This window comes from Lepidochelys olivacea, assembly GCF_965140295.1.
Source record: "Lepidochelys olivacea isolate rLepOli2 genome assembly, chromosome: 3".
Classification (NCBI taxonomy): Eukaryota; Metazoa; Chordata; order Testudines; family Cheloniidae; genus Lepidochelys; species Lepidochelys olivacea.
In genome coordinates, this window is record NC_140413.1 from 84,203,452 (window position 1) to 84,228,464 (window position 25,013).

The following is a 25,013-nucleotide window of genomic DNA, read 5'->3' on the forward strand; positions in this document are numbered from 1 at the left end:
AAATGGCCTTTTCTACTCATTTCATAACCCTTATTGGTTTTTTTAAACATTTGTTTGTTTTTTGGGAATCGATACAAGTTTTTTATGGCTAACACTATATTGCAATGCAGTAAAACATTTATTTTTTTTAAAAATCCACTATTTTTCAATTGTTCACCAGCTCTGATGTCAGCCCTCAAAACTCTTCAAGAAAAGATCCGTCGTCTAGAGTTGGAGAGGTCGCAGGCTGAAGATAACCTGAGCTGCCTTTCCATTGAGGCTGCCCAGTATAAAAAGACCTTGCAGCATGAAACAAATGAGAAAGATATAGCACATGAGGAATTGATACAACAGAAAAAAGGTCTCTCTCCAATGGTGATAATTAGATTTGCAGACTTGTCATCTATTTTTTTTTTTTAATCAAAAATCCTGGAGCAGTCGCAATAAATTTAGTAAAAATCATGGGTTTAGGAGGAAATGGTGTAAAGTCACAGGTGTGTCATTTAAAGTGTAGCAGAGGGATTTACAAGTATGTGGGGAGGCGTTGGGTCCTACCCTGAGGGGAAAGAGGCCTTGGGGGTGGGAGTGTTGCAGAGTGAATCCACCCCGCACTCACCTTCCAGCAATGGCTCCTGTCCCACAGGGCTAGCCCAGCTCCCTGCTACAGAGTCCAGGCAGGGTCCACCTCCTGTGATGACCCTACCACCCTTCCTGGCCCTGGTGCTGCTGGATTGCCTGTCCCAAATTGGGCTGTGGAAGCATAAGTGGTGGGGCCATGGCCCACGTGCCGCCGGCCCCCCCCCCTCCCCCCGCCACGCAGCTCCACAACCTGTGAAACCCCAGACACAAAAGTCATGGTATTCATGGCAACTTTACCTCTGTGACAAACCTGTCACCATACTAATAATAGAAATAGTCAATATAGCTGTTAGTTCTCTCAACTGAAGGAGCGCTCATGTTTTGGCGAGCTGCTATTGAATGCAGGTTCTAGTTTCAGCTTTGAGAAGTATAGTCCTATCCAATCATCATAATTTGTCTGAATTTTTTTTTTAATAAAAATTAACCAAATATTGCCTTACCAATCGTAGAAGATTAGGGTTGGAAGAGACCTCAGGAGGTCATCTAGTCCAACCCCCTGCTCAAAGCAAGACCCACCCCAACTAAATTATCCCAGCCAGGGCTTTGTCAAGCCAGGCCTTAAAAACCCCCTAAGGATGGAGATTCCACCACCTCCCTAGATAACCCATTCCAGTGCTTTACCACTCTCTTAGTGAAATAATTTTTCCTAATCTCCAACCTAGACCTCCCCCACTGCAACTTCAGACCATTTGCTTCTTGTTCTGTCATTTGCCACCGCTGAGAACAGCCTAGCTCCATCCTCTTTGGAACCCCCCTTCAGATTGTTGAAGGCTGCTATCAAATCCCCCTAACTCTTCTCTTCTGCAGACTAAATAAACCCAGTTCCCTCAACCTCTCCTCATGTGTCATGTGCCCTAGCCCCCTAATCATTTTCATTGCCCTCCGCTGGACTCTCTCCAATTTGTCCACATCCTTTCTGTAGGGGGGGGCCCAATCTGGATGCAGTACTCCACATATGGCCTCACCAGTGCTGAACAGAGGGGAATAACCACTTCCCTTGATCTGCTGGCAATGCTCCTACTAATGCAGCCCAATATGCCATTAGCCTTCTTGGCAACAAGGGCACACTGTTGACTCCTATGCAGCTTCTCATCCACTGTAATCCCCACGTCCTTTTCTGCAGAACTGCTGCTTAACCAGTCAGTCCCCAGCCTGTAGCAGGGCATGGGATTCTTCAGTCCTTAGTGCAGGATTCTGCACTTGTCCTTGTTGAACCTCATCAGATTTCTTTTGGCCCAATCCTCCAATTTGTCTAGGTCGCTCTAGACCCTGTCCCTACCCTCCAGCATATCTACCCCCTCCCCCGATTTAGTGTCGTCCGCAAACTTGCTGAGGGTGCAGTCCATCTCGTCATCCAGATCATTAATGAAGATCTTGAACAAATCTGGCCTCTGGAGCTGTCCGCTTGATACCCAGCTACCAACTAGACATCAAGCCATTGATCACTACCTGTTGAGTCCAACGATCTAGGCAGCTTTCTATCCACCTTATAGTCCATTCATCCAATATACTTTTTTAACTTGCTGGCAAGAATACTGTGGGAGACCATATGAAAAGCTTTGCTAATCTCAAAATATATCACATCCACTGCTTTCCCCATATCCACAGAACCAGCTATCTCATCATAAAAGGCAATCAGGTTGGTCAGGCATTACTTGCCCTTGGTGAATCCAATCTTGACTGTTCCTGATCACCTTCCTCTCCTCCAAGTGCTTCAAAATGGACTCCTTGAGGACCTGCTCCATGATTTTTCCAGGGACTGAGGTGAGGCTGACCGGTCTGTAGTTCCCTAGGTAGTCCTCCTTCCCTTTTTTAAAGATGGGCACTATATTTGCCTTTTTCCAATCATCCAGGACCTCCCCCGATCGCAAAGAGTTTTCAAAGATAATGGCTCTGCAATTACATCAGTCGACTCCCTCAGCACCCTTGGATGCATTGCATCCGGCCCCATGGACTCGTGCATGTCCAGCTTTTCTAAATAGTCCTTAACCTGTTCTTTCACCACTGAGGGCTGCTGACCTCCTCCCCATATTGTGCTGCCCAGTGCAGCAGTCTGGGAGCTGACCTTGTCTGTGAAGACTGAGGCAAAAAAAGCATTGAGTACTTCAGGTTTTTCCACATGATCTATCACTAGGTTGCCTCCCACATTCAGTAAGGGTCCCACACTTTCCCTGACAACCTTCTTGTTGCTAATGTACCAGTAGAAACCCTTCTTGTTACCTTTCACATCTCTTGCTAGCTGCAATTCCAATTGTGCTTTGGCCTTCCTGATTACACCCCTGCATGCTTGAACAATATTTTTATACTCTTCCCTAATCTTCTGTACAAGTTTCCACTTCTTGTAAGCTTCCTTTTTGTGTTTAAGCTCATCTCTATGAAGCCAAGCTGGTTGCCTCCCATATTTGCTATTCTTTCTGCAAATCAGGATGATTTGTTCCTGCACCCTCAATAAGGCTTCTTTAAAATACAGCCAGCTCTCCTGGACTCCTTCCCCCCTCATATTAGCCTCTAAGGGGATCCCCTTCCCTAAGGGCCTCAAAGTCTGCTTTTCTGAAGTCCAGGGTCCGTATTCTGCTACTCTCCTTTCTTCTTTTGCCAGGATCCTGAACTCGACCATCTCCTGGTCACTGCTGCCCAGGTTGCCACCCACTTCTACTTCCCCTACCAATTCTTCCCTGTTTGTGAGCAGCAGGTCAAGAAGAGCACAACCCCTAAGTTAGTTCCTCCGGCACTTGCATCAGGAAGTTGTCTCCAACACTCTCTAAAAACTTCCTGGATTGTCTATGCACTGCTGTGTTGCTCTCCCAGCAGATGTCAGTGTGATTGAAGTCCCCCAGGAGAGCCAGGGTCTGTGATCTGGAAACTTCTGTTAGTTGTCCGAAGAAAGCCTCGTCTACCTCATCCTGGTCTGATCAATCGAGTTACTTTTCCGCTTGGTGCTGAATAAACCGGCTTTAGATACTGAATGTAATAAAGCCTCACAGAAACAGCTACTTGATAGAAGTATAGCTATTTCACATGTGATCATGAGGGCTTCCGGCCTGCAACACAGGGAGCAGCCCCTCAGTCAGTCTTTGCTTGCTGAGGTTGGCTGGATGAGATGTCCATTGGTGGCACTCCTAAAAGAACCAGGACGTCACTACAGGTCAGAACTCGGTGCTACTTATATGGTACCCCCAATCTGATGAAAGGTAAGAAGGGGGCAGGAGGGAACCAGATTTGATTAGGTTTATACTGGTGTAAATGGTGAGGAACTCCTGTGAAGTCAGTAGTAACACAGATCAGGGTCTGGACCTGGAAATACATCCTGAGTCTTGCACATGTTAAAATACTCCCTGTTAACCACTTCACTGGCCCAGCCCAAGTACCCTTTTTTATATTTAAAAAAATACCAACCCAAAAACTTTGAAATCTCCAAGACCATAGGGTGAGGGGCAGGCTAAATGTTACTCAAAAATACTATTCTACACTGTGTGTGTGTCTGTCTCTCTCCACAGATGTTAGTGTGCAGTTAAGTGCAGCACAATCCCGCTGCTCCCTACTCGAGAAACAGCTGGATTTCATGAGGAAAATGGTTTTCAATGCAGAGCTAGAAAAGAATATGGTTCTAGAGCAACAGGTGAAGTATTTAGTATAATAAATGAAACAGTAAGAGCACAAGATTGTACTTCCTACATATTGCATCTCCCCAGTTCTGCTCAGATTGGTAATGACGGAAAGTGATGATCATCGGTCAGCTATTCAGAGAATTACACAAAATGGCTTGCTAGTGTGGAGTTTCTAATAAGCTGTCATGTTCCTGTGTCAGGTGTAGCTTGCCCAGAGAAAGCTCTGTAGCCAAGATACACACCAGATATGTTCATTATAATATCCTTTAATGCTCTGGCCAGTGTTGGCTGAGGTTTGTTAAAATAAGGTATTTTATACACCGTGCTACCTAGTGGCTGAACAGTATAATACAGTTTCACATTCCATTACATCTCCCTCTGTAAGTTCTTACATTTACACTATCACACTGTCTTTGAATTTCATCTGTTAAGTGTCTCTGAATCCTACTGGTTTTCTAATTACATAACCCAAACTTGTAACAACTTGGTCATCTGGCTGTCCATTAGTTGCAAGGACTGGTTTTGGTTGGTCTAAAATCCTCCTCATCTTGTTCTGCACCTGCTATCTGTTCCTTCTGAGGAGCAAACTGTAGATGTCAATGTTTTTTGTTGAACTCTCCGCTGGCAGTCTTGATCACATATGATCTGGGTGCTGAATTCCTTTTCTTTACGACAGCTGGAGTTGTCCATCCTTTTTTTTCTATAAGAACAGCCATGCTGGGTCAGACCAACGGTCCATCTAGTCCAGCATCCTGTCTTCCGACAGTGGCCAATGCCAGGTGCCCCAAAGGGAATGAACAGAACAGGTAATCAAGTGATCCATCCCGTATCACCCATTCCCAGCTTCTGGCAAACAGAGGCTAGGGACGCCATTCCTGCCCATCCTGGCTAATAGCCATTGCTGGACCTATCCTCCTTGAACTTATCTAGTTCGGTTTTTTTTAACCCTGTTATAGTCTTGGCCTTTGCAACATCTGCTGGCAAGGAGTTCCACAAGTTGACTGCGTTGTGTGGAAAAAATACTTCCTTTTGTTTGTTTTAAACCTGCTGCCTATTAATTTCATTTGGTGACCCTTAGTTCGTGTGTTATGAGGAGGAGTAAATAACACTTCCTTATTTACTTTCTCCACACCAGTCATGATTTTATAGACCTCTATCATATCCCCCTTTAGTCATCTCTTTTCCAAACTGAAAAGTCAGTCTTATTAGTCTCTCCTCATATGGAAGCCGTTTCATACCCTTAATAATTTTTGGTGCCCTTTTCTGAACCTTTTCCAATTCCAATATATCTTTTTTGAGATGGGGCGACCACATCTGCATGCAGTATTCAAGATGTGCGCGTACTGTGGATTTATATAGAGGCTAGAGCTGGCAGCTCTCTAACTGAATTATGTCTGTTGTAAAAGTGTTCCTAGGCTCTTTTTGCCATTGTATCCAGTTTGACTGCTCTTTTCATAGATTCTTTCCCAAACTTGAAACAGTAGTTCTGAGTTGTTTTTTCATCAGCAGTTGTGCTGGACTGTATCCAGTAGCTGCTATTGGTGTTGATCTGTAACTCAGAAGAGCAAGAAATAGATCTTCCTGCTGTAAGATTTTCTTGGCTGTCTGTATAGCTCTCTCAGTTCTCCATTCATTGCTGGTATTGTGGGCTGCTATTAATATGCTCAAAATCATATTTAGTTTAGAATTACTTAAATTCTGTTGCAGGGAATTGTGGTCTGTGGTATTCCAGAACAACTTGTGATGGACAAAAGTGAGCAAAAGCAATAATAATGCAACGTTATATCTTTCAAGTACGTTATTTCTGTATACCTGGGAATGTACCTGTGCTTCAGTGGGTCACAACTGAGAATACCAAATTCAGGACAAACTGCTGAGAAATAGGGCAGAAATACCCCAAAACTGGTGGTTATTCTTCCATAAGATATACCAAACCAGCAACAAAAGTAAACTTCTGTCTCACCACACTGGCTAACAAGAAATCAGAACTGCAGCTTCCTTAGGTATTCCAGTCTTTGTTTCGATTCCCAGACACTAGACTTAATGATGAGTGGTTATTTAAAATCAATTTCATCAACCAAAGGATTCTTCTGATCCCACATACCCAGATCAATATATAACTTAAATCTTACCCAATAATCACGCTGTTGCCAATCCTTTAGTATCTAATATCTAAAGGTTGGCTTATAAGAAAAAAGAAAGGTGAGAGTTAAAATTGGTTAAATGAATCAAATACATACAATAATTGAAAATTCTTGGATTAGGTTTGAAGCAGTGATGGCATAAACTGCTGGCTTAAGTCTCTGGTTGCTTCCAAAAGTGGAAGGTCCTAAGTCCCTTGATTAGATTTCTCCCATTAATATAAGTCCATACTCCAGAGATCCAAGCAGGAAAGAGGCAAAATGGAGATATTTCCAGGGCATTTTACAGTTTCTCCCATGTGGAGGGTCTGCTCTCAGTACAGCCAGTGGAAATGTGCAGGCACAAGATGGAGTCCAGTGTTACACGAGGTGGTTACATGCCCTTGCATACTTCAATGAGTCATAGCAGGGGCCATTACCCATATTCTGGCTGGAAAGTCCATCAGGCAGGGATAAACTTCTTCCATGGCCCATTGTGTTTGTTGATGGGCCATCAACTTGAATAGTCTATTCACAGTGTGCTGGCAAGACTGGATGTAAACTACCTTGAGGGTGTTACTAGGAGCAAACACATTTGAAATACAGATATACAGTCAATATTCATAACTTCAAATATGAAAATGATACATGTATACAAATAGGATAATCTTATTCAGCAAACCATAACTTTTCCATTGATACCTTACATGACCTCTTTTTGCACAAGATTTGTTGCATTTGTATAACAGTGGTAGCAACAATGATCTACATATTCATGTTTTAATCCTATAGCATCACAATAGTTCATAGTGACCAATTGTCCTCTGAATTTGCATAAATCTGCTGCTTGTCTCTTCCAAGGCCTCTCTGATAGGGGTGATGTTACTAAAGGTTCTTTGTATTGTGTTGGTCTGTTAGCTCTGCAATGTTCACATAAAATAACTTTATTTTTCACATCCCTGCTGATGCCTGTCCACCAAGCTGACTGACTGGTCCATTTGTGTCATTTAATTAATCATTAAACTTCACCCATGAAGGACATTAGGATTTCTCCTCTCCTTTCATTTGGAATTAATATGAAATGGCCTTTACTCATGATTTAATAGTCCCTGCACCACAAAGTAGTCTCTTGTCACTTCCTTCGTGTTTGTTCTTTAGATACTTGGTCCAGATGACCCTAAAGTAACTTAGAATTTGCTCAAGTTGCATGTCTGTTGAGGTTGCTTGTTGTAACGGATGTAGTCTGTTCTGACACTGGTCTGTATGCATCCATAGCTTTCACGTATGCCTTTACATTATCTTCCAGCTCATGGATCCTTGAGTGCGATGCTGGGCTCTGTGACAGTGTGTCTGCTTCTACCAGATTTTTCCCAGGAACATATTTAGCAATTGGGTTAAACCTAATTAACCTTATCAGTAGACACTGGCATCTCAGCAGTGCTTGATCCAGGCCTCTTCCATTGATGAGGGTTACAAGCAGCTTATGGTCTATTATCATAAACAAATTCAATCCACACAGATACCTGTTTAATAAAACTCATGCCCATACTCTTGTCAGGCACTCCTTTTCAATCTGTGCATATTGTTTTTCTGTTTCAGTGAGAATGTGAGAGCAAGATACAACTGGCTTCCACTCATGTTGTTGCAAAAATACACCTAGACCAGAGGTGGGCAAACTACGGCCCGTGGGCCACATCCGGTCCGTGGAACAGTCTTGCCCAGCCCCTGAGCTCCCAGCCAGGGAGCTAGCCCCCAGCCTCTCCCCTGTCAGTATGGTGCTGTGCAGGCAGCGCGGCTTGCACCCGTCCATCTCCCAGGCTTGTCCCGCTGCTCTGAGCGGGGTGGTAAGCAGGAGGGGGGCTGGATAAGGGATGGAGGGGGGTTAGATATGGGGTGGGGGCTCGGGGGTCCTGGGAGATGGGGGACAGGGAGTAGGGGGAGTCCAGGGGGGGCAGTTAGGGATGGGGGTCCCGGGAGGGAGCTGTCAGGGGACAAGGATTGGTTGGATGGGTCAGGGGTTCCAGGGGGCCTGTCAGGGGGCGGGGGTGGATAGGGGCTGGGGGTCCCAGGACAGGGTGGTCAGGGGACAAGGATTGGGTGGGGGGGGTTGGATGGGTCAGGGGTTCTGAAGGGAGCAGTCAGGGGGTGGATAGGGGGCGGGGGCCAAGCATAGCCTTCCCTACCCAGCCCTCCATACCATTTTGCAACCCCGATGTGGCCCTCGGGCCACAATGTTTGCCCACCCCTGACCTAGACCATAGCTGCTTGCATCCTCACTGACCATTGTGGGTTTGTTCACATCATAGTACTTGAGAACAGGAGCTACTGAGATAATTTCTTTTACCTCGTAGGAGGCAATGTCTTGATCTGGCCCCAATAGCCAAGGTGTGTTGGACTTTAATAGTTCATTCAGTGGTTTTGTCACTGTAGAAAGGTCTTGTAGGTATCGACCAAGGTAATTTACCATCCCCAGTATACGTCTCAGTTCTGGTATGTTAGTTGGTGCATTGCTTGAATTGCTTTTGCTTTCTCAGGACTAGGAATGATTCCATTTTTGTTTCTCAAAAACCTCGATTTGGGATAGGTGGTAAACGCATTTTTTCCCTTGTTTAGCTTCAGTCCAGGCTCACTGACTAGGCTTAGGACTTTGAGGTTTTGTTGTATTCTCCATTGAAGATCCATATATGGAGTTATAGTTAACAGTTCTGCCTTTTTTTTTTTTTTTTTTTTTTTTGGAAAATTTCAAGTGTACTGGTAATCCCAAAAGGTAATCTTCACAAGCAAAAACTCCCAAAAGGTGTGATAAGTGTAGTCTGTCGAGCACTTTCTTGGACTAAAGGAGTTTGCCAGTGTCTGCTCAAGACATGCAGCTTGGAGGTTACTGTAGCTCCTTTCACTTTGGGGAGGAAGTCATCCAGTGTTGGTAGGATATATTTTTCTCCAACTATTTCATTAAGTCCTTTTAAGATCCACACAGACCCATATTTTTTCCATTTTTCCTTATTACTGCTATCATTAGGGCATACCATGCTGTTGGATCAGAGATTTTCTCAATGTGCCAATCCCTTCCATTCTCTTTAACTCAGTTTCCACTTTATGAAGTAATGGGATAGGAGTCCTGTGAGGCTCATGTACACTATAAGGTTCAGCATTGACTCTTAAGGTTATTTGTACCGGATCTCCTTGCAAAAGTCTAATATTACCAAATATTCCACCAAGTTCTTCCATCTTTCTCACTAAGCCCATCATGGCTGCCACACTGCAACTGAGAAGGTTGTTGGTCTGTGATTCTTTGATCACATACACTTTGAATGAAAAGCTTTTATCTCTGTAAGTTGTCTCTGTGGTGAACTGGCCCACGCAATTCAGAGAACCTCCAGGGCTATTCAGAGTGGTGTCGGGTGACTTCAGCTGTGTGAGAGGTTGAAGGTGATTGTAAGTGCCTTCTGAGAGTATTGTGACACCTGCTCCTGAGTCAGTTTTCACGTCAATAGTTTTGCCATGAGTATTCACTTTCACTCTCCAGGCAGGTTCTTTGTCGCCAGAAGTGCTAGATCCCAGAAACAATGGCTCTTGATTATCTGTCATATCAATCAACTCCGACTCCTTTGGTGCAACAAACAGCTGCAAAATGTTCATGTTTCATGCATTTAACACACCATGTGCCTCTGGATGGACATGCATCATCTCTTGGGATATGACTTTTTCCACACCTTGTGCATGTAGGTTGGAATTTGTTCCTTTTTAGCCTGGGAGTTCTTTCCTTGCGTTGGGGGCTTGATGGTAATACTTTGAACATTCAAGTGTCTGTCTTATTTCAAAGCTAGTTTCAGGGATTTCAAATTGCTCCTACCTAGTGTTCTGTTTGACTAGTTCAGACCGCTTTGCTCTCTGAATAGCTATGGCTAGGATTAACTCTGTCTTCTATTTAGCTACTGTGAAATATTTTAACCCAATAACCTGTCTCTGTTACTTTTCGTGTTTTGTATTCCCCAAATCAGTTTTCATCCAATGTATGCAGAGCTCTTATAAAACATTCAACATTTTTCCCCTGGTTCTTGAATCGCTGGTTGGGGAAAAAAAGCACATTTCTCTGGGGTATAAAAGGTGCATCAAACATAGCCAGAACACTTTCATAGTTCTCTTTGTGACTGTCTTCTGTAAAATCAAAGGATATAAAGAGATGCTCTGACTTCTTCTCCATCACCTACATTAAAAGAGATACTGGTATATCTCCAGTTTCCCAGTGGAGCTTTTTTGCAATTCAGAATTTTGTAATTCAGAATCTTACTGTCTGTCCATTGTGAAGGTTTGTCAAAGCTGAAGTTCTCTTGGGCACTGAAGAGCAGTATGTTGATGAGATCCTGCAGCCTTTGTTGCTTTGTTCTTTCTGTTCTCTTCTGGCCTAGTTTACTTCTGACACCATGGCGTGTTCCTATATCAGATATGGACTGGCTACAGAACTTGCATTTGCACAAGGTACACACTAGTTGTGTTCGTTCTAAGATCCTTTAATGCTCTGCCAGGTATGGCTGAGGCTAATGTAAATAAGGTATTTTACACACAGTGCCATGTAGTGGCTGAACTGTGTAATAGAGTTTAGCATTCCTTTTCACAAGTCCATGACATTTAGGAGGTGGGAGGCAGAAGGGAACATGCCAATTGAGACCTTTTGTTGACAAGCACTTTGCTCACACATTCTGTGACCACTATTTTCCTATTCCTCCAGGTCCAGTCTGACTCTAGCAGTCCTTTTCTAGGTAATTCATAGTTTATGCGTGCGCGCGCAAACGTATTGAATACTTGCTGCCTCTAATATTCCAGTGCCCTAGACAATTGCCTCTTTCAACTGCATGGTTTAGTTGGTGGTTCTGGCTGAGGTTCAGCAGCAGCTCAGCCCTAGGGAAGTTAGGCCTGTTGCTGCTTGCACCCTGCACGCTCTGTGGGCAAGCTGACATAACGGCTATACTGGGTCAGACCAGTCGTCCATCTACCCCAGGACCCTGTGTTCAGACAGTGGTTGGTGCCAGATGCTTCAGAGAACAGAACAGGGCAATTATGGAGTGACCCATCCCCTGTTGTCCACTTCTGGCAGTTAGAGGCTTAGGACACCCAGAGCAGGGGTGTGCACCCCAGACCATCTTGGCTAATAGCCATTGATAGACCTTGCCTCCATGAATGTAGTTAACTTTTTTTTTTTTTTTTTTTCTCTTGTAGTTTTGGTCTTTACCACATCCCATGGCAATGAGTTCCACAGGTTGACTGTGAGTTGTATGAAAAAGTACTTCCTTTTGTTTGTTTCAAACATGCTGCCTATCAGTTTCATTGGTTCATGTGTTTTTATGTGGAAGAGTAACCAACACTTCCTTACTCACTTTCTCCACACCATTCATGATTTTGTAGGCCGCTGTCATATACCCCTTTAGTCATCTCTCTTCCAATCTGAAAAGTCAGTCTCTTTAAGCTCTCGTATGGAACTGCTTCCATAGTTCTAATAATTTTTGTTGCCTTTCTCTGTACTTTTTCCAATTCTAATATACCATTTTTGAGATGGGATGGCCAGAATTGCATGCAGTATTCAAGGTGTAGTTGTACTATGGATTTATATAGCAGCATTATATTTTCTGTCTTATTATATATCCCTATCCTAATGGGTCCAAACATTGTTAGCTTTTTTGACTGCCGCTGTACAGTGTACATTCTCTATACACCGTGCAGATGTTTTCAGAGAACTATCCGCATTTACTCCAAGATCTTTTTTGAATGATAACAGCTAATTTAGACCCCATCATTTTGTATGTATGGTTGGGATGTCTTCCAGTGTGCATTACTTTGCATTTATCAACATTGAATTTCATCTGTTTCTTTTGTTGCTCAGTCACCCAGTTTAGTGAGATCCCTTTGTAACTCTTCACAGTCTGCTTTGGACTTGACTATCTTGAATAGTTTTTTATATCATTTGCAAATTTTGCTACCTGACTGTTTGTTTACCTCCTTTTCCAGATCACTTAAGAATATGTTGAATAATACTGGTCCCAGTACAGGTCTTTGGGTGACACCTCTCTTTACCTCTGTCCATTCTGAAAACTGGCCATTTATTCCTACCCTTTGTTTCCTATCTTTTAAACAGTTGCTGGTCCATGAGAGGACCTTCCTCTTATCCCAGGACTGCTTACTTTGCTTAAGAGCCTTTGGTGAGTGACCTTATCGAAGGCTTTCTGAAAGTCCATGTATACTATATGCTCTGGATTACCCTTGTTCATGTTTGTTGACCCCCTCAAAGAATTCTAATAGATTGATGAGGCATGATTTCCCTTTACACAAGCCATGTTGACTCTTCCCCAACAAATCGTGTTCATCTATGTGTCTGATAATTCTGTTCTTTACTGTAGTTTCAACCAACTTGCCTGGTCCTGAAATTAGGCTTACTGGCTTGTCATTACCAGGATCACCTTGGAACCTTAAAAAAAAAAAAAAAAAAAAAAAAAAAATTGGCATGACATTAACTATCCTCTAGCTATCTGGTACAGCAGCTGATTTAAGGGACAGGTTACATATCACAGTTAGCAGTTCTGCAGTTTCATATTTGATTAATTAAACAGTAAGATGTAACCAGAACCAGATAGTATTCACCCAAGAGTTCTGAACAAAATCTGTTCCAAAACCTCCCCTACTAACACCTAACTCTGGGTCAGTTCCTCAGATTTGTCACCTAAAAAGAATGGCTGAGGAGTGGGACTCTCTCTCTCTCGCATCCTCTGCAGTGAAGACTGATGCAAAGAATTCATTTAGCTTCTCCTCAATGGTCTGGTCTTCCCTGAGTGCTCCTTTAGCACCTCGATTGCTCAGTGGTCCCACTGATGGTTTGGCAGGCTTCCTGCTTCTGAGGTACTTAAAAAAGAAATTGCTGTTAGTTTTTGAGTCTCTTGCTAATTGCTCTTCAGATTCTTTTTTGGCCTGCCTAGTTATACTTTTACCTCTGCCTTGCCAGAGTTTATGCTCTTTCTATTTTCCTCAGTAGAATTTGACTTCCAGTTTTTAAAGGATGCCTTTTTGCCTCTAACTGCTGCTTTTACTCTGTTTAGCCACAGTGGCATTTTTTGGTTCTCTTACTAGGTTTTTTAATTTGGGATAAACATTTAATTTGAACTCTTATTATGGTGTTTTTAACAAATTTCCATGCAGCTTGCAGGCATTTCACTCTTGTGACTGTATCTTTTAATTTCCATTTAACTAGCTTCTTCATTTTTATGTAGTTCCCCTTTCTGAAATGGTACTATGGTGGGCTTTTTTGGTATTTTCCCTTCTACAAAGATGTTAAATTTAATTATATTACTGTGATTGCTATTACCAAGCAGTTCAGCTAGAGTCACCTCTTGGACCAGATTCTGTACTCCACATAGGACTAAATCAAGAATTTCCTCTCCCCTTGGTGGGTTCCTGGGCTAGTTGCTACCAGAAACGGTCATTAATGGTGTCTAGAAATTTTATCTCTGCATCCTGTCCTGAGGTGAAAGGTACCCATTCAATAGGGGGATAGTTGAAATCTCCCATTATTATTGAGTTTTCTATTCTTATAGCCTCTCTAATCTCCCTGAGCATTTCACAATCCCCATCCTAGTCAGATGGTCAGTAATATATTCCTACTGGTAGACTCTTATTATTCAAGCATGGAATTTCTCTCCATCGAGATTCTATGGTGCAGTTTGATTTAAGATTTTTACTATATTTGACTCCATGCTTTCTTTCACATACAATGCCACTCCCACACCAGCACGACCTACTCTGTCATTCCTGTATACCGTGTATACTCGATTATAAGCCGACCCCCACCAAGATGGATAAGTTTAAAAATGGAAAATTTTTATGAAGCATTCATAAGCCGACCCTATAATTCAGGGGTCAGCAAACTTTGGCTCCCAGGCCATCAGGATAAGCTGCTGGTGGGCTGAGATGGTTTGTTTACCTCGAGCGTCCGCAGGCACAGAGGTAAACCTAAGTAAGCAAAGTGTCCCGGCGCACCAGCTGCTTACCCTGATGGGCCGGGACAGCAACTGATGGGGAAATTTTTTGGGGGGGAGAAGCTGGGGGGTCAGGGGAGTAACCCCGGTGACAACCCCCCACATGACCCCATCCCTTCCCACCTTATCTGGGGAGGGCCAGGGGAGGATGTCTCTGGCCTGGCCAGAGCTGGTCCGGCATGCTGGGCAGCGTGGCCGCAGCCTGCTCCGGTGGGCCAGACCATCTCTGGCCTGGCCAGAGCTGGTCCAGCATGCTGGGCAGCGTGGCCGCAGCCTGCTCCAGTGGGCCAGACCAGGCAGCGTGGCTGCAACATGTTCCAGCAGGCTGGGCCAGGCAGCATGGCTGCAGCGGGCCGGGCGGCATGGCCACAACCTGCTCTGGTGGGTGGGGCCGAGCAGTGCGGCTGCTTCAGCGGCTGGGGGGAGAGCTGCGTGGCCAGAAGCGGAGAGACTCTGGCCCCGCCTCTTCCCTTCTGGCTCTGCTGGCTGTGCTGCTTCTCCTTGCCCCTTCTGTTGGGGGGAGGGGCTGTGTCCCACCTCTCCCTCTATACCCGTTCATAAGCCGACCCCATTCTTTGATGCTTCCCTTTTTTACTAAAAAAAAAAAAATTTTGGCTTATGAATGAGTATTACGGTACTTTGTACCCTGGTATTTAAGTGTTCTATTGATTATCATTGTTCCATCAGTCTTCTCTGATGCTTATTCTATCAATATCCTCATTTATTACCAGGCACTCAAGTTCACCCATCTTAGTATGGAGGCTTCTAGCATTTGTATACTTAAAAAAATTGTCAGTTTTTAGTTATGTGATATAATTGAATTGAAACTCTTTTTCATTTGACTGTTTCTCTTCAGTTCCTACATGTACTTTATCAGCTTCTGACAGTGGTGGAAACTGAACGCTGCTTTGTCTGGCATTTTTCATAGCACTGAACTTAATACTTAAAATTGTAAACTGTTAAAACAAAGTTCACTGTGGTGAGAGATTTTTTTGGGGTGTCAAACTATTTTATCAGCTGCCAAACTTGACTTTTGCTTATTCTTTCCAGACTCAGCTTCAAAAGGAAAAAGATCAGAATCAGATGGAGCTCCATGCAAAACTTGAAAAGCTTGAAGTCCTAGAAAAAGAGTGCTTCAGACTTAGCACTACACAGAGAACTGCAGAAGTAAGCAATCCTAACATGACCATGTGCAGTTACAGTTCATTTCAAATTTCTTTGTGCCACAGTTGCCAACTTTGTGCTAAGATACACAGACCATTTATCAACTGTAGCTCCAGCAGAGGAGTATAAGATCTCAACATTCACTTTGCCTTCTACCTCAGACTTCATTTCCTATAAATCTGAGGAATTTAAGCCTGCTTAAGAAGATTAGTAATTTTGACTATTGCAAGATTCCTTCAAATTTGCAAGGTACTTGCCAGTTCTGATTCATTGGGCCAGCCTTAAATGTGACTAACCATACTAGTGTTCTGTTTCAGGACAAGATCAAACAATTGGAGGAAAAACTTTGTGAAGAAGAGCATCAGCGTAAGTTAATACAAGACAAAGCTGCTCAGGTAGGATAGCCAAATTACTGGATTTATCGCTGAGGAAATAGTGTCTCTCTTCAAGACAATTTTATAACCTGTTTATTAGCTTGGAAAAATTCTGTAACGCTAACTTGACAACTCCAAATGATAAGCTTTGCTTAATGAGGTTTATATTATGTACATTTGGCTTCTTCTAGAACATCAGTTCCATAGGTAAGGCTGAGTTGTTGTGTTTTGAACTTAAAGCAGGGATTCAATCTTTTTTTAATTTCTTTTAAATGCATGAAGAATACAGCACATTCGCCTCAAAATTAGAGTACATTCTCATTGAATAAACAATGAATTTTCTGAGAATTTATAATTTAGTTTAACTTAAAATTTAATTATAAAATGGGTCAATTAAGCAACTTAGCATCCTAAGTTAAACTTTTTGTCCTGAACTATCTTAATAGAATAACACAGACTTTCAACTTTCCATATGGTTAAATCCTATACATTTGGCTACACTTAGAGACCTTTTTCTTTGTAAGATTCATTTTTTCACTATTAAATAAAAAATTTCTTCATCAGAGGCTGAAAAATAAATGATCTTCTATAGAGAATTCCATGAACTGATTTTTCCTGCCAGGGCCACCATCTTCCCTGGGTGCAGCTTGATTTTACTCACACTAAACACTGAGAGACAGTAGTCATTTTAAAAGTGGGCATGTTCGCTATGAGCAGTCGTAGCCTCCAGTCCTTGCCTACAGACAGCCCCGCAACCTGAAGCAAATACTCACCAACAACCACATACCACACAACAGAACCACTAACCCAGGAACCTATCCTTGCAACAAAGCCCGTTACCAACTGTGCCCACATATCTATTCAGGGGACACCATCACAGGGCCTAATAACATCAGCCACACTATCAGAGGCTCGTTCACCTGCACATCCACCAATGTGATATATGCCATCATGTGCCAGCAATGCCCCTCTGCCATTTACATTGGTCAGACTGGACAGTCTCTACGTAAAAGAATAAATGGACACAAATCAGATGTCAAGAATTATAACATTCATAAACCAGTTGGAGAACACTTCAATTTCTCTGGTCACGCAATCACAGACATGAAGGTCGCTATCTTACAACAAAAAAACTTCAAATCCAGACTCCAGCGAGAAACTGCTGAATTGGAATTCATTTGCAAATTGGATACTATTAATTTAGGCTTAAATAGAGACTGGGAGTGGCTAAGTCATTATGCAAGGTAACCTATTTCCCCTTGTTTTTTCCTAACACCCCCCCCCCGATGTTCTGGTTAAACTTGGATTTAAACTTGGAGAGTGGTCAGTTTGGATGAGCTATTGCCAGCAGGAGAGTGAGTGTGTGTGTGTGTGTTTTGGGGGCGGGGGTGAGAGAGCCTGGATTTGTGCTGGAAATGGCCCACCTTGATTACCATGCACATTGTAGGGAGAGTGGTCACTTTGGATGGGCTATTACCAGCAGGAGAGTGAGTTTGCGTGTGGGGGGGCAGAGGGTGAGAACCTGGATTTGTGCTGGAAATGGCCCAACCTGATGATCACTTTAGATAAGCTATTACCAGCAGGACAGTGGGGTGGGAGGAGGTATTGTTTCATGGTCTCTGTGTGTATATAATGTCTTCTGCAGTTTCCACGGTATGCATCCAATGAAGTGAGCTGTAGCTCACGAAAGCTCATGCTCAAATAAATTGGTTAGTCTCTAAGGTGCCACAAGTACTCCTTTTCTCATTGAGAACTATACTAGGTTGCAGCCGTTTTGAAAGAGGGCAGTTCTTTTTGGAGTTTATTGTAGAAGAATACTTACTCTTCAGCTCTTGTGTTGCACAGACCTAACAATTACAGAAATGTAGATCTAGAAGGGACCTCAAGAGGTCATCTAGTCCAGCCCCCTGTGCTGAAATAGGACTAAGTACACCTAGACCATCCCTGTCAAGTGTTTGTCCAAACTACCTTGAAAGCCTATTCCAGAATTTAACTAACTGTATAATTTATAAAGGTTTTTCATGATATCTAACCTATATCTCCCTTGCTCCAGATTACGCCCGTTACATTTTGTCCTACTTTCAGTAGTCAACACATAACAAATGATCGCTGTCCTCTTTATAACGCCCCATAACATATTTGAAGGCTGTTATCAGGTCCCCCTTCAGTCATCTTATTTTAAGATTTAAACATGTTCACTTTTTTTTTAACCTCTCCACATAGGTTAGATTTTCTAAACCTTTTTGTCATTTTTGTTGCTCTCCTCTAGACTCTCTCCAGTTTATTTACATCTTCCCTAAAGTGTGGCATTCAGAATTGGACATAGTACTCCAGCTGAGGCCTCACCAGCGCTGAACAGAGCAGGACAATTACCTCCCGTGTTTTACATATGACAGCATTTTACAATAAGAGAAGCTAGCTCCTTACCCATTTTCACCATTGCAGTCGCCTCCTACGGCAGTTCCACCACAACCTCACTGGCTTCCATCAGTCAGGAACTGTAGAATTACCCCACACCTCAAGGACTCAACTGAATGCCACAGTCCAAAACACAATCCTCTGGGTCTCTCCCTTAACTGGTTTTGCTAGCACATAAGCCTTCTGTGCATGTCTGACCTTATTAAAAAAAAATACATAATACAAAGCTTGCCTAGAGCAATTAATTTGTCTTCAGTGCCACTGCAGAGAGACTCCATCAGTTCAAGAAAGGACTCTGGTGCAGTAATGTGATCAGTATGCTGACTACTAGTCAGACTTTACCATAATCCAGGATCTATCAGAGTTGGTTTTGGGGTGGGAAACCTTCTGTTACAGGTCAGGTGCCATGACTTTTCTCTTCAACCTTCTCTTGATTCACGCTCAGTGAAGTATCTGGCTGGGGTAGTTTGAGCTGATGATAGTTCTACTGTATCTTTTAGCCAGGTCTGCTTATATGTGCAAAGACAGAGGCCTCATCCCTTAAAGGGATGAATGGTAACTGCCCTATTACACTAATCTTGTATAGACAACAGTAATTATAAAGTAATCCCTAGAAAAAACCCTCACTTGGACAATGGGACTGATGCTAAATGTTGCATGACAGGTGATAGATCACTCAATTGCCCTATTCTGTTGGTTTGCTCTGAAGTGTCTGGCTCTAGCCACTGTTGCAAGACAGGACACTCGTCTCGATGGACCGTTGGTGACCCAGTATGTCCATTCCTATGTTGTCCAAACCTCTTCCCGCTTTAAATGGCCATATCCCTAGCTCACTGCAGCATTAGTTGTGGTAGTCCAAGAGATACAGTTGCTGTACTTGGGTTTGGAAATAGCAATCTCTCAGGCAGCGTTGCAAGGTATATTTGATACCATGACATCCTGTATCCTATTCAGTCTCCATATCCTCTTTTTTATAATCCTCCTGCCTCCCAGAGAGTTCAGTTAGTAATGCATCTAATTAATCCTCTTTCATGTGTGGATGAAGATTCAATCTGTGCTATTTAAAAAATTTTGATATTTAAATACTTTATTCTCATTACTATAGCTTCAAACTGGGCTTGAGATAAATAGAATTTTAATGTCTTCAGTGTCACCTCAAAATGAGCCAAAAAAGAAAAACCGGAAAAAGAAAACTGCAAAGGTAACATGCAAGTTTGTCATTTGCACAGTGATGATGTCTCTAACATGCCTCTCTTATTTTTGTAGCATCTCATTCATGGAGTGATGGGGATGCTACTGGAAAAGTGGTGATGGGTGGGGTTCTGTTGGCTCTCTATACTCTGTCATTTACTCTGGAAATATAACATGCTGTTTTTCCCTCTCTTTAGATAACTAAAATATGTTTAATGTGGTAAAGCCTACTTTTAAAATAGAAAACTTGCCCACTCCAGCAGAACCTTAAACTATGCGCGGCCATTTCACTGGCCTGTGTTCATGCCCTTAGTCGATTTTTGAATTTACTTTCAAAGACCACTTGAATTAGGATTTTTTTTTTTTTTTTTTTTGAAATGCTGTAGCAAGTGTCATACTGAAGGCAAGATGAACTTCACCCACTGCATTCTTTTCATCCATAGGCATTGCAGGTCTGCTAAAATGACATGTCTTGTAAAACTGAGTCTGTTAAATGCCACAGAGACAGTGCTAAATTTCTCAAATCGTAATCTACTACTGAGTTGTCAGATTAACGGTGTACTAGATCTCAGTCTTATTGGAAATTCTTCTATATTGGGGAGAAGTAGGAAAACTTTAATACCCATTAAAGGAGATGAATTGAGACTGCATATTTCACCGGCTATTATGGAGCACTGCTTTTGTATGGAAAGATTTGTTGCCTAAGTGTAGCTCAGACTTGTTCTCACTGGGGGGGGAGGAAAGGTTTGTTGACAAAATACTTGGGTTACCCTCTTCTTTATTATTTGTATTGTGGTAGCACTTATAAGCCTCAGTCATGGGGCAGGACCTTGTTGTGTTAGACACTGCTCAAAGACATAACAAAAACAGCCCCTGCTTCAAACCGTTTACAGTCTAATTTGAAAGAATAATTTTAAGGTTGCACTGTTAGGCAAACATGTCTTCTGTCTACCGTCTGTCAGAAAAAATCTGCTCTGAAGAAAGTACATCCTCCACAATTTTGCCTAAAGGCTGGGATGCTGCCTTTTGTGGCTGGGAAGGTGAGCCTGATTAGATTCTCATTTAAACATGTGTCCATGTTCTTTTTAAATGAACATTTTTCCATTAATTACCTTAATTATAGCTAATTTCCTTTTCTCCTCTCAAGTCTGCCAGCTCCAGCCATTCTGTTAGTGCAAATGTACAAAGTGTCTTACATATGATGAAACATCGTAGTCCACGTGTCTTGTCACGGTGTCCAGAAGCAGCTGAACACAGGATTTCTAGACGAACTATTGCATGCAAATCTGTATCCTCTTGTTCCACATCATCTTCTGTCACTGAAAATCTATCTGACCTTTTGCTGGCGATACAAGATGAGCTAGGCCAAATGAGCTTGTAAGTATGTATCTGTGTATTATCTCCCAAAGGATAAAAAGACTGTGATGCTCTGAGTAAAAATGGCTGCAATTTTGAAGCCATGTGAGGGCTATTTAGAGGTTGTACTAGAGCATGTTTGGGTCTAAAAATATTTGGGGAGTGGGGTTTGGGTGGATCTTGCAGATAGGATTTTCTCTCATTGGGAAGTTTTTATAGCCCTTGCATTTAAACAGTTTCACGAGCAGATAGTGGAGGTTCTTTTGTACTTTTGGGGCTTTTTTTTTTTTTTTTTTTTTTTAAAGCCGCACTTACGATATTCATGCAGCAGGCTGTCTAAAATGAGGCCTGAAGGATATCCTTATCCTCAAAGCTACACACAGCACAATGGTAGGTTTTCTTTTGGAGAAACCTTTTATCTGATACCTAGAAGAGTAAGCCATATTGCTGTTGGGGTGTTGCCAGCTTTGACCTTATTGTGACTGACAAGAGGCCCGAGATGAAAGGGACATGATTAGTCCAGAAGGACAACTGCATGGGTTGGAGACTAGATGTCCTGCTGGTGTCCATCTAGTCCTTGTAAATAGCATATGTGTTTTGAATCCACATAGCATTTTAAAATTCCTATGTTACAGATCATGCTGAAATAGTTGTTGATCTTCATTTCAGGACACGTGGCATTGATTAATCTAAGCTGTTTGCAGAATCTCTTCACAAAGCTCTAGTTATAACTCCCTTATTAGTTTTGTGCCAATCAGAGAAAATATTTGATTTAGAGTAGCAATTTAAGCTGGAGGAATTTATGAAGAGAAGAAATAATTATTTATTTTCAGTTGTGCTCACTTTGTGCTAGGCATTGTATTAAAATATAAAAGAAGGCATGGCCCTTTGCCACAAAGAACTTGTTGATCAATAACTTCTAACTGTGAAATGTTCTTATCCTTTGTAACTAATGTATAGCTTAGCTTTACTATATGCATTAGGGAGCTCTAAACTACACTTTCTATCATTAGTTTGTAGAGTGAAATGTTTGGAACCGTAATTGCCTGTAGCAACAAACCATGCAGTTAATTTTGCCCAATAGAATTCTTAATTTTACTTGATTCATTTGACAATATAACTTTCATTAGTGGTTGTAAAACAAGTTTTTTCTGAATTATGTTAAGTGCTCTTACTCTGGGGCAACTTAGATAGAGGTTGGAATTGACCAGTATACATTTTTTGTGTATATTGCCTGCTATTTACTTTAATGGGATCTTTAATTTTTCACATTCCAAATAGCCATTGTGCATGATTCTGCAGTACCAGCACACTCTCTGGTGCTTATTCTCTCAATCTTGAGAGAGAAATGGTTGTGATGTAACAAAATGAGTATACTATCTGCAGAGTAGAAGGAAAATAAGTAATGGAAAAAATATGAACGTTTGAGTATTTTATTTTATGTATTTATTTAGTATAAAAAGTATTAGTTGTGTGTCACGGTGATTAACCTGCTTTATTTCTCTAGTGGGGAGACCTCCTGGAGTTGAAACTTGTGCAATGTAACAAAAGTACATGTAAGAAGAATGTTGTTCAAATATACCACCAATACTGTTGTCTAATATCTTTGTCTCTAACAGTGAGCATCAAGAACTCTTGAAGCAGATACAAGAAACTCAAAACTGTGAAGTTCGTGAAGACCTAGACCGTGAATTGGATTGTCTTGTAAAGCAAATGGAAATTAAAGGGGAACAGATATCTAAGTTGAAAAAACACCAAGCTAGTGTAAGGAAATTTTTAAAGAGTTTACTTAGAAGCAAACTATTGGAATATGATGAAAATAATTTTTCATGCTGTTGCTAGAGAGAGAGAGCCAGTGCCTACCTTTAGAATGTACAGTCCCGTTGGGATTCCAAGACAAATAGGTTCAAAGGTGCTGAGGCTTTAGGTAAATATTTAGATTCAAGGGCTGATACTGAACATCTGGAAAGAAGCTAAAGTGGAAAACATTACCATAAGTAGGATATTATAACTGATGAGGGCTGGTTTACATTGAAAAGTTATATCTATGATACATGAGGGCCAGGGAGCAGTGGGAGAGTGCTAGAGGGGAAATATATAAACTCAAGACTAAAGCGTGGTTCCCTGTAGACTAGGGAAGGCGGTTGCAGGTTAATTGGAGCACCTGCAATCAATTAAGGCCCTGTTAGGAAACTAATAAACCCCCCTGCTTCAGGCAGACAGAGGAAGAGGAGGAAGGAGAGAGGACTGGAGATTGGAGGTGTGCTGTGAGACTTGGAAAATCAGAGAACTGAAGTAAGGGGGACCCTGCCAAATAGGGGAGGGAGACTCCCTTCCCCAGCATCTAAGCACTGCAGGTACCCCACCTAAGGGGGAAGAGGGGAAGAACCCACAGGGGTTGAGAGGGGCTGGGGCTCAGAGTGAGGAGCAAACCCAGACCCCTCCCCAGCTTCCCTCCTTTAGCACCTTCCTGGGCCACTAGCGGGGCCATCGACACCCCAAGAACAGGGGCAAGGGTGGCACCTTACCTCCCTGCCAAGAAAAGCACAGGACCCACCAGACTAACAATGGCCATCTTGTCACACTGCATAGCAACGTCTCTTGGGCATATGAAAAATCCACACCCCTGAGAGATGTAGTTAAGTTGACTTAACCCCTAGCTACCGCCTCTCAGGGAGGTGCATTACCTATAGCAGTGGGAGAACCGCTCCCATCGCTGTAGTAAGTGTCTACACTGAAGCCCTGCAACAGTGCAGCTATAGTGCTACAGCTGTGCCTGTGTAGTGTTTTAAGAGTAGACATAGCCTTAGGTAAGTCAACCTATGCTATGCAACTCCAGCTACGTGAATAACGTAGCTGGAGTTGATGTACCTTAGGTCAAGTTACTGCGGGAGGTCAATGGGAGAAACTCGCCCGTCGACTTGCCTTACTCTTCTTGTCAGGGGTAGAGTACAGGGGTTGACTGGAGAGTGATCTGATGTGATGGAAAGCTAAACTCTCTCTCTCTCTCCTCTCTTTTTTTCATTTATAGTTGGTGTTTGAGATTGTTGCTCTTAAGTGGTGCCTGGGTCTCTAGCCAATATCCTTTCTGAGCATTAAAACTTTCATGCATATATCTTCATTTTTAGGTCCACAAATTAAAGCTAAAAGCTCAGAAATTGAAGAGACAGTCAGCTCATGTCCTACCAAAATCTGATGACCTAAAAGGAACAAGAGAAATTCCAGTTACTTCAAGCGGAAGAGCATCAAAATCCTGTCCTGTGCAGAAAAGCAAAAGCTCGCTTCAGCTATTAAAAAATGTGCAGAAACTTCAGTCAACACTGAAAAAAGATGATATTGTGTGGGAACAATAGTTTTACATATTTATATAGGTAGTGCCTCTTACTGGCATGCCAAAAAAAAAAAAGTCTGACACGTCTTCATAGGTTTGGATTTAACAAATATTAGACAGAATTAAACGTTTAATATTTCATTTATGCCATGTCTAAATATTTTCTAACCGAATAGTAAATTTCAGTTGAAACTTAGGTTTGGGTTACTCACTTTCCCTGTAGCTATACATGTTTTGTAATATCTGTTTTAACTGTTTCATGAAGTGTCCCAATTTCTTTTAACTTACAAAATTAAAAACTATCTTTTGAAATATATAAGAAATGCAATCTGTTTTTTTTTACCCACTTTCCTCCTCATCAACGTACATGCAAACACTCTGAAAAATAATTAATTATGAAGTAGAGGAGGAAAGGAAAACTGCTTTAATGTAGGTCAGAAACTCAGGATTATCACATTTCCTCCATGCTCTAAGGAGATACTTAAAGCCTGCTTCTGCAGCCCTAACAGGGCCAAAATTCCCAGTGGAGTAAGTGGAGTCTTCCTTTTGTGAGGACTGAATACTTGGGTTCTTACAATTTAATGCAGACAAGTACCATGTCTGTCATGAACGTGCACTTACTAATTTTGTAATGTAAAATTATCTAGGACATAAACTTTAGTGCCTGCATTCATGGACTGATGTTGAAGATTGCTTGTTTTGCAGAGGGAGTTTGGCGATAAGTCACTTGCAGTGATAGAGCAAAAAGGTCTTCTGTCTACGAAGTACTTTTTCTGAAAGTGCAATGGCTTGTATTAGACACATTTGCCAGT

The 25,013-nt window shown here is 42.2% G+C and overlaps 1 protein-coding gene across 3 annotated transcripts in view; it reads left to right on the forward strand.

Moving 5' to 3' along the window:
- The window catches only part of CEP57L1 (centrosomal protein 57 like 1), a 37,807-nt gene extending 13,380 nt beyond the window's left edge, over window positions 1-24,427 (forward strand). The window contains exons 3-13 of one of the 3 annotated variants that reach the window (XM_084624108.1): window positions 161-340; window positions 4,116-4,237; window positions 11,076-11,106; window positions 11,564-11,610; window positions 15,418-15,534; window positions 15,849-15,926; window positions 19,429-19,524; window positions 20,477-20,554; window positions 20,662-20,891; window positions 22,490-22,634; window positions 23,999-24,427. In XM_084624108.1, coding sequence (XP_084480234.1) covers window positions 161-340; window positions 4,116-4,237; window positions 11,076-11,106; window positions 11,564-11,610; window positions 15,418-15,534; window positions 15,849-15,926; window positions 19,429-19,524; window positions 20,477-20,554; window positions 20,662-20,891; window positions 22,490-22,634; window positions 23,999-24,223 — 1,349 coding nt within the window. In that variant the 3' untranslated portion in view covers window positions 24,224-24,427. The remainder of the gene's footprint in view (window positions 1-160; window positions 341-4,115; window positions 4,238-11,075; window positions 11,107-11,563; window positions 11,611-15,417; window positions 15,535-15,848; window positions 15,927-19,428; window positions 19,525-20,476; window positions 20,555-20,661; window positions 20,892-22,489; window positions 22,635-23,998) is intronic. The other 2 variants (XM_084624106.1, XM_084624107.1) reach the window with 2 other exon arrangements.
- The last annotated feature ends 586 nt before the right edge of the window (window positions 24,428-25,013 follow it).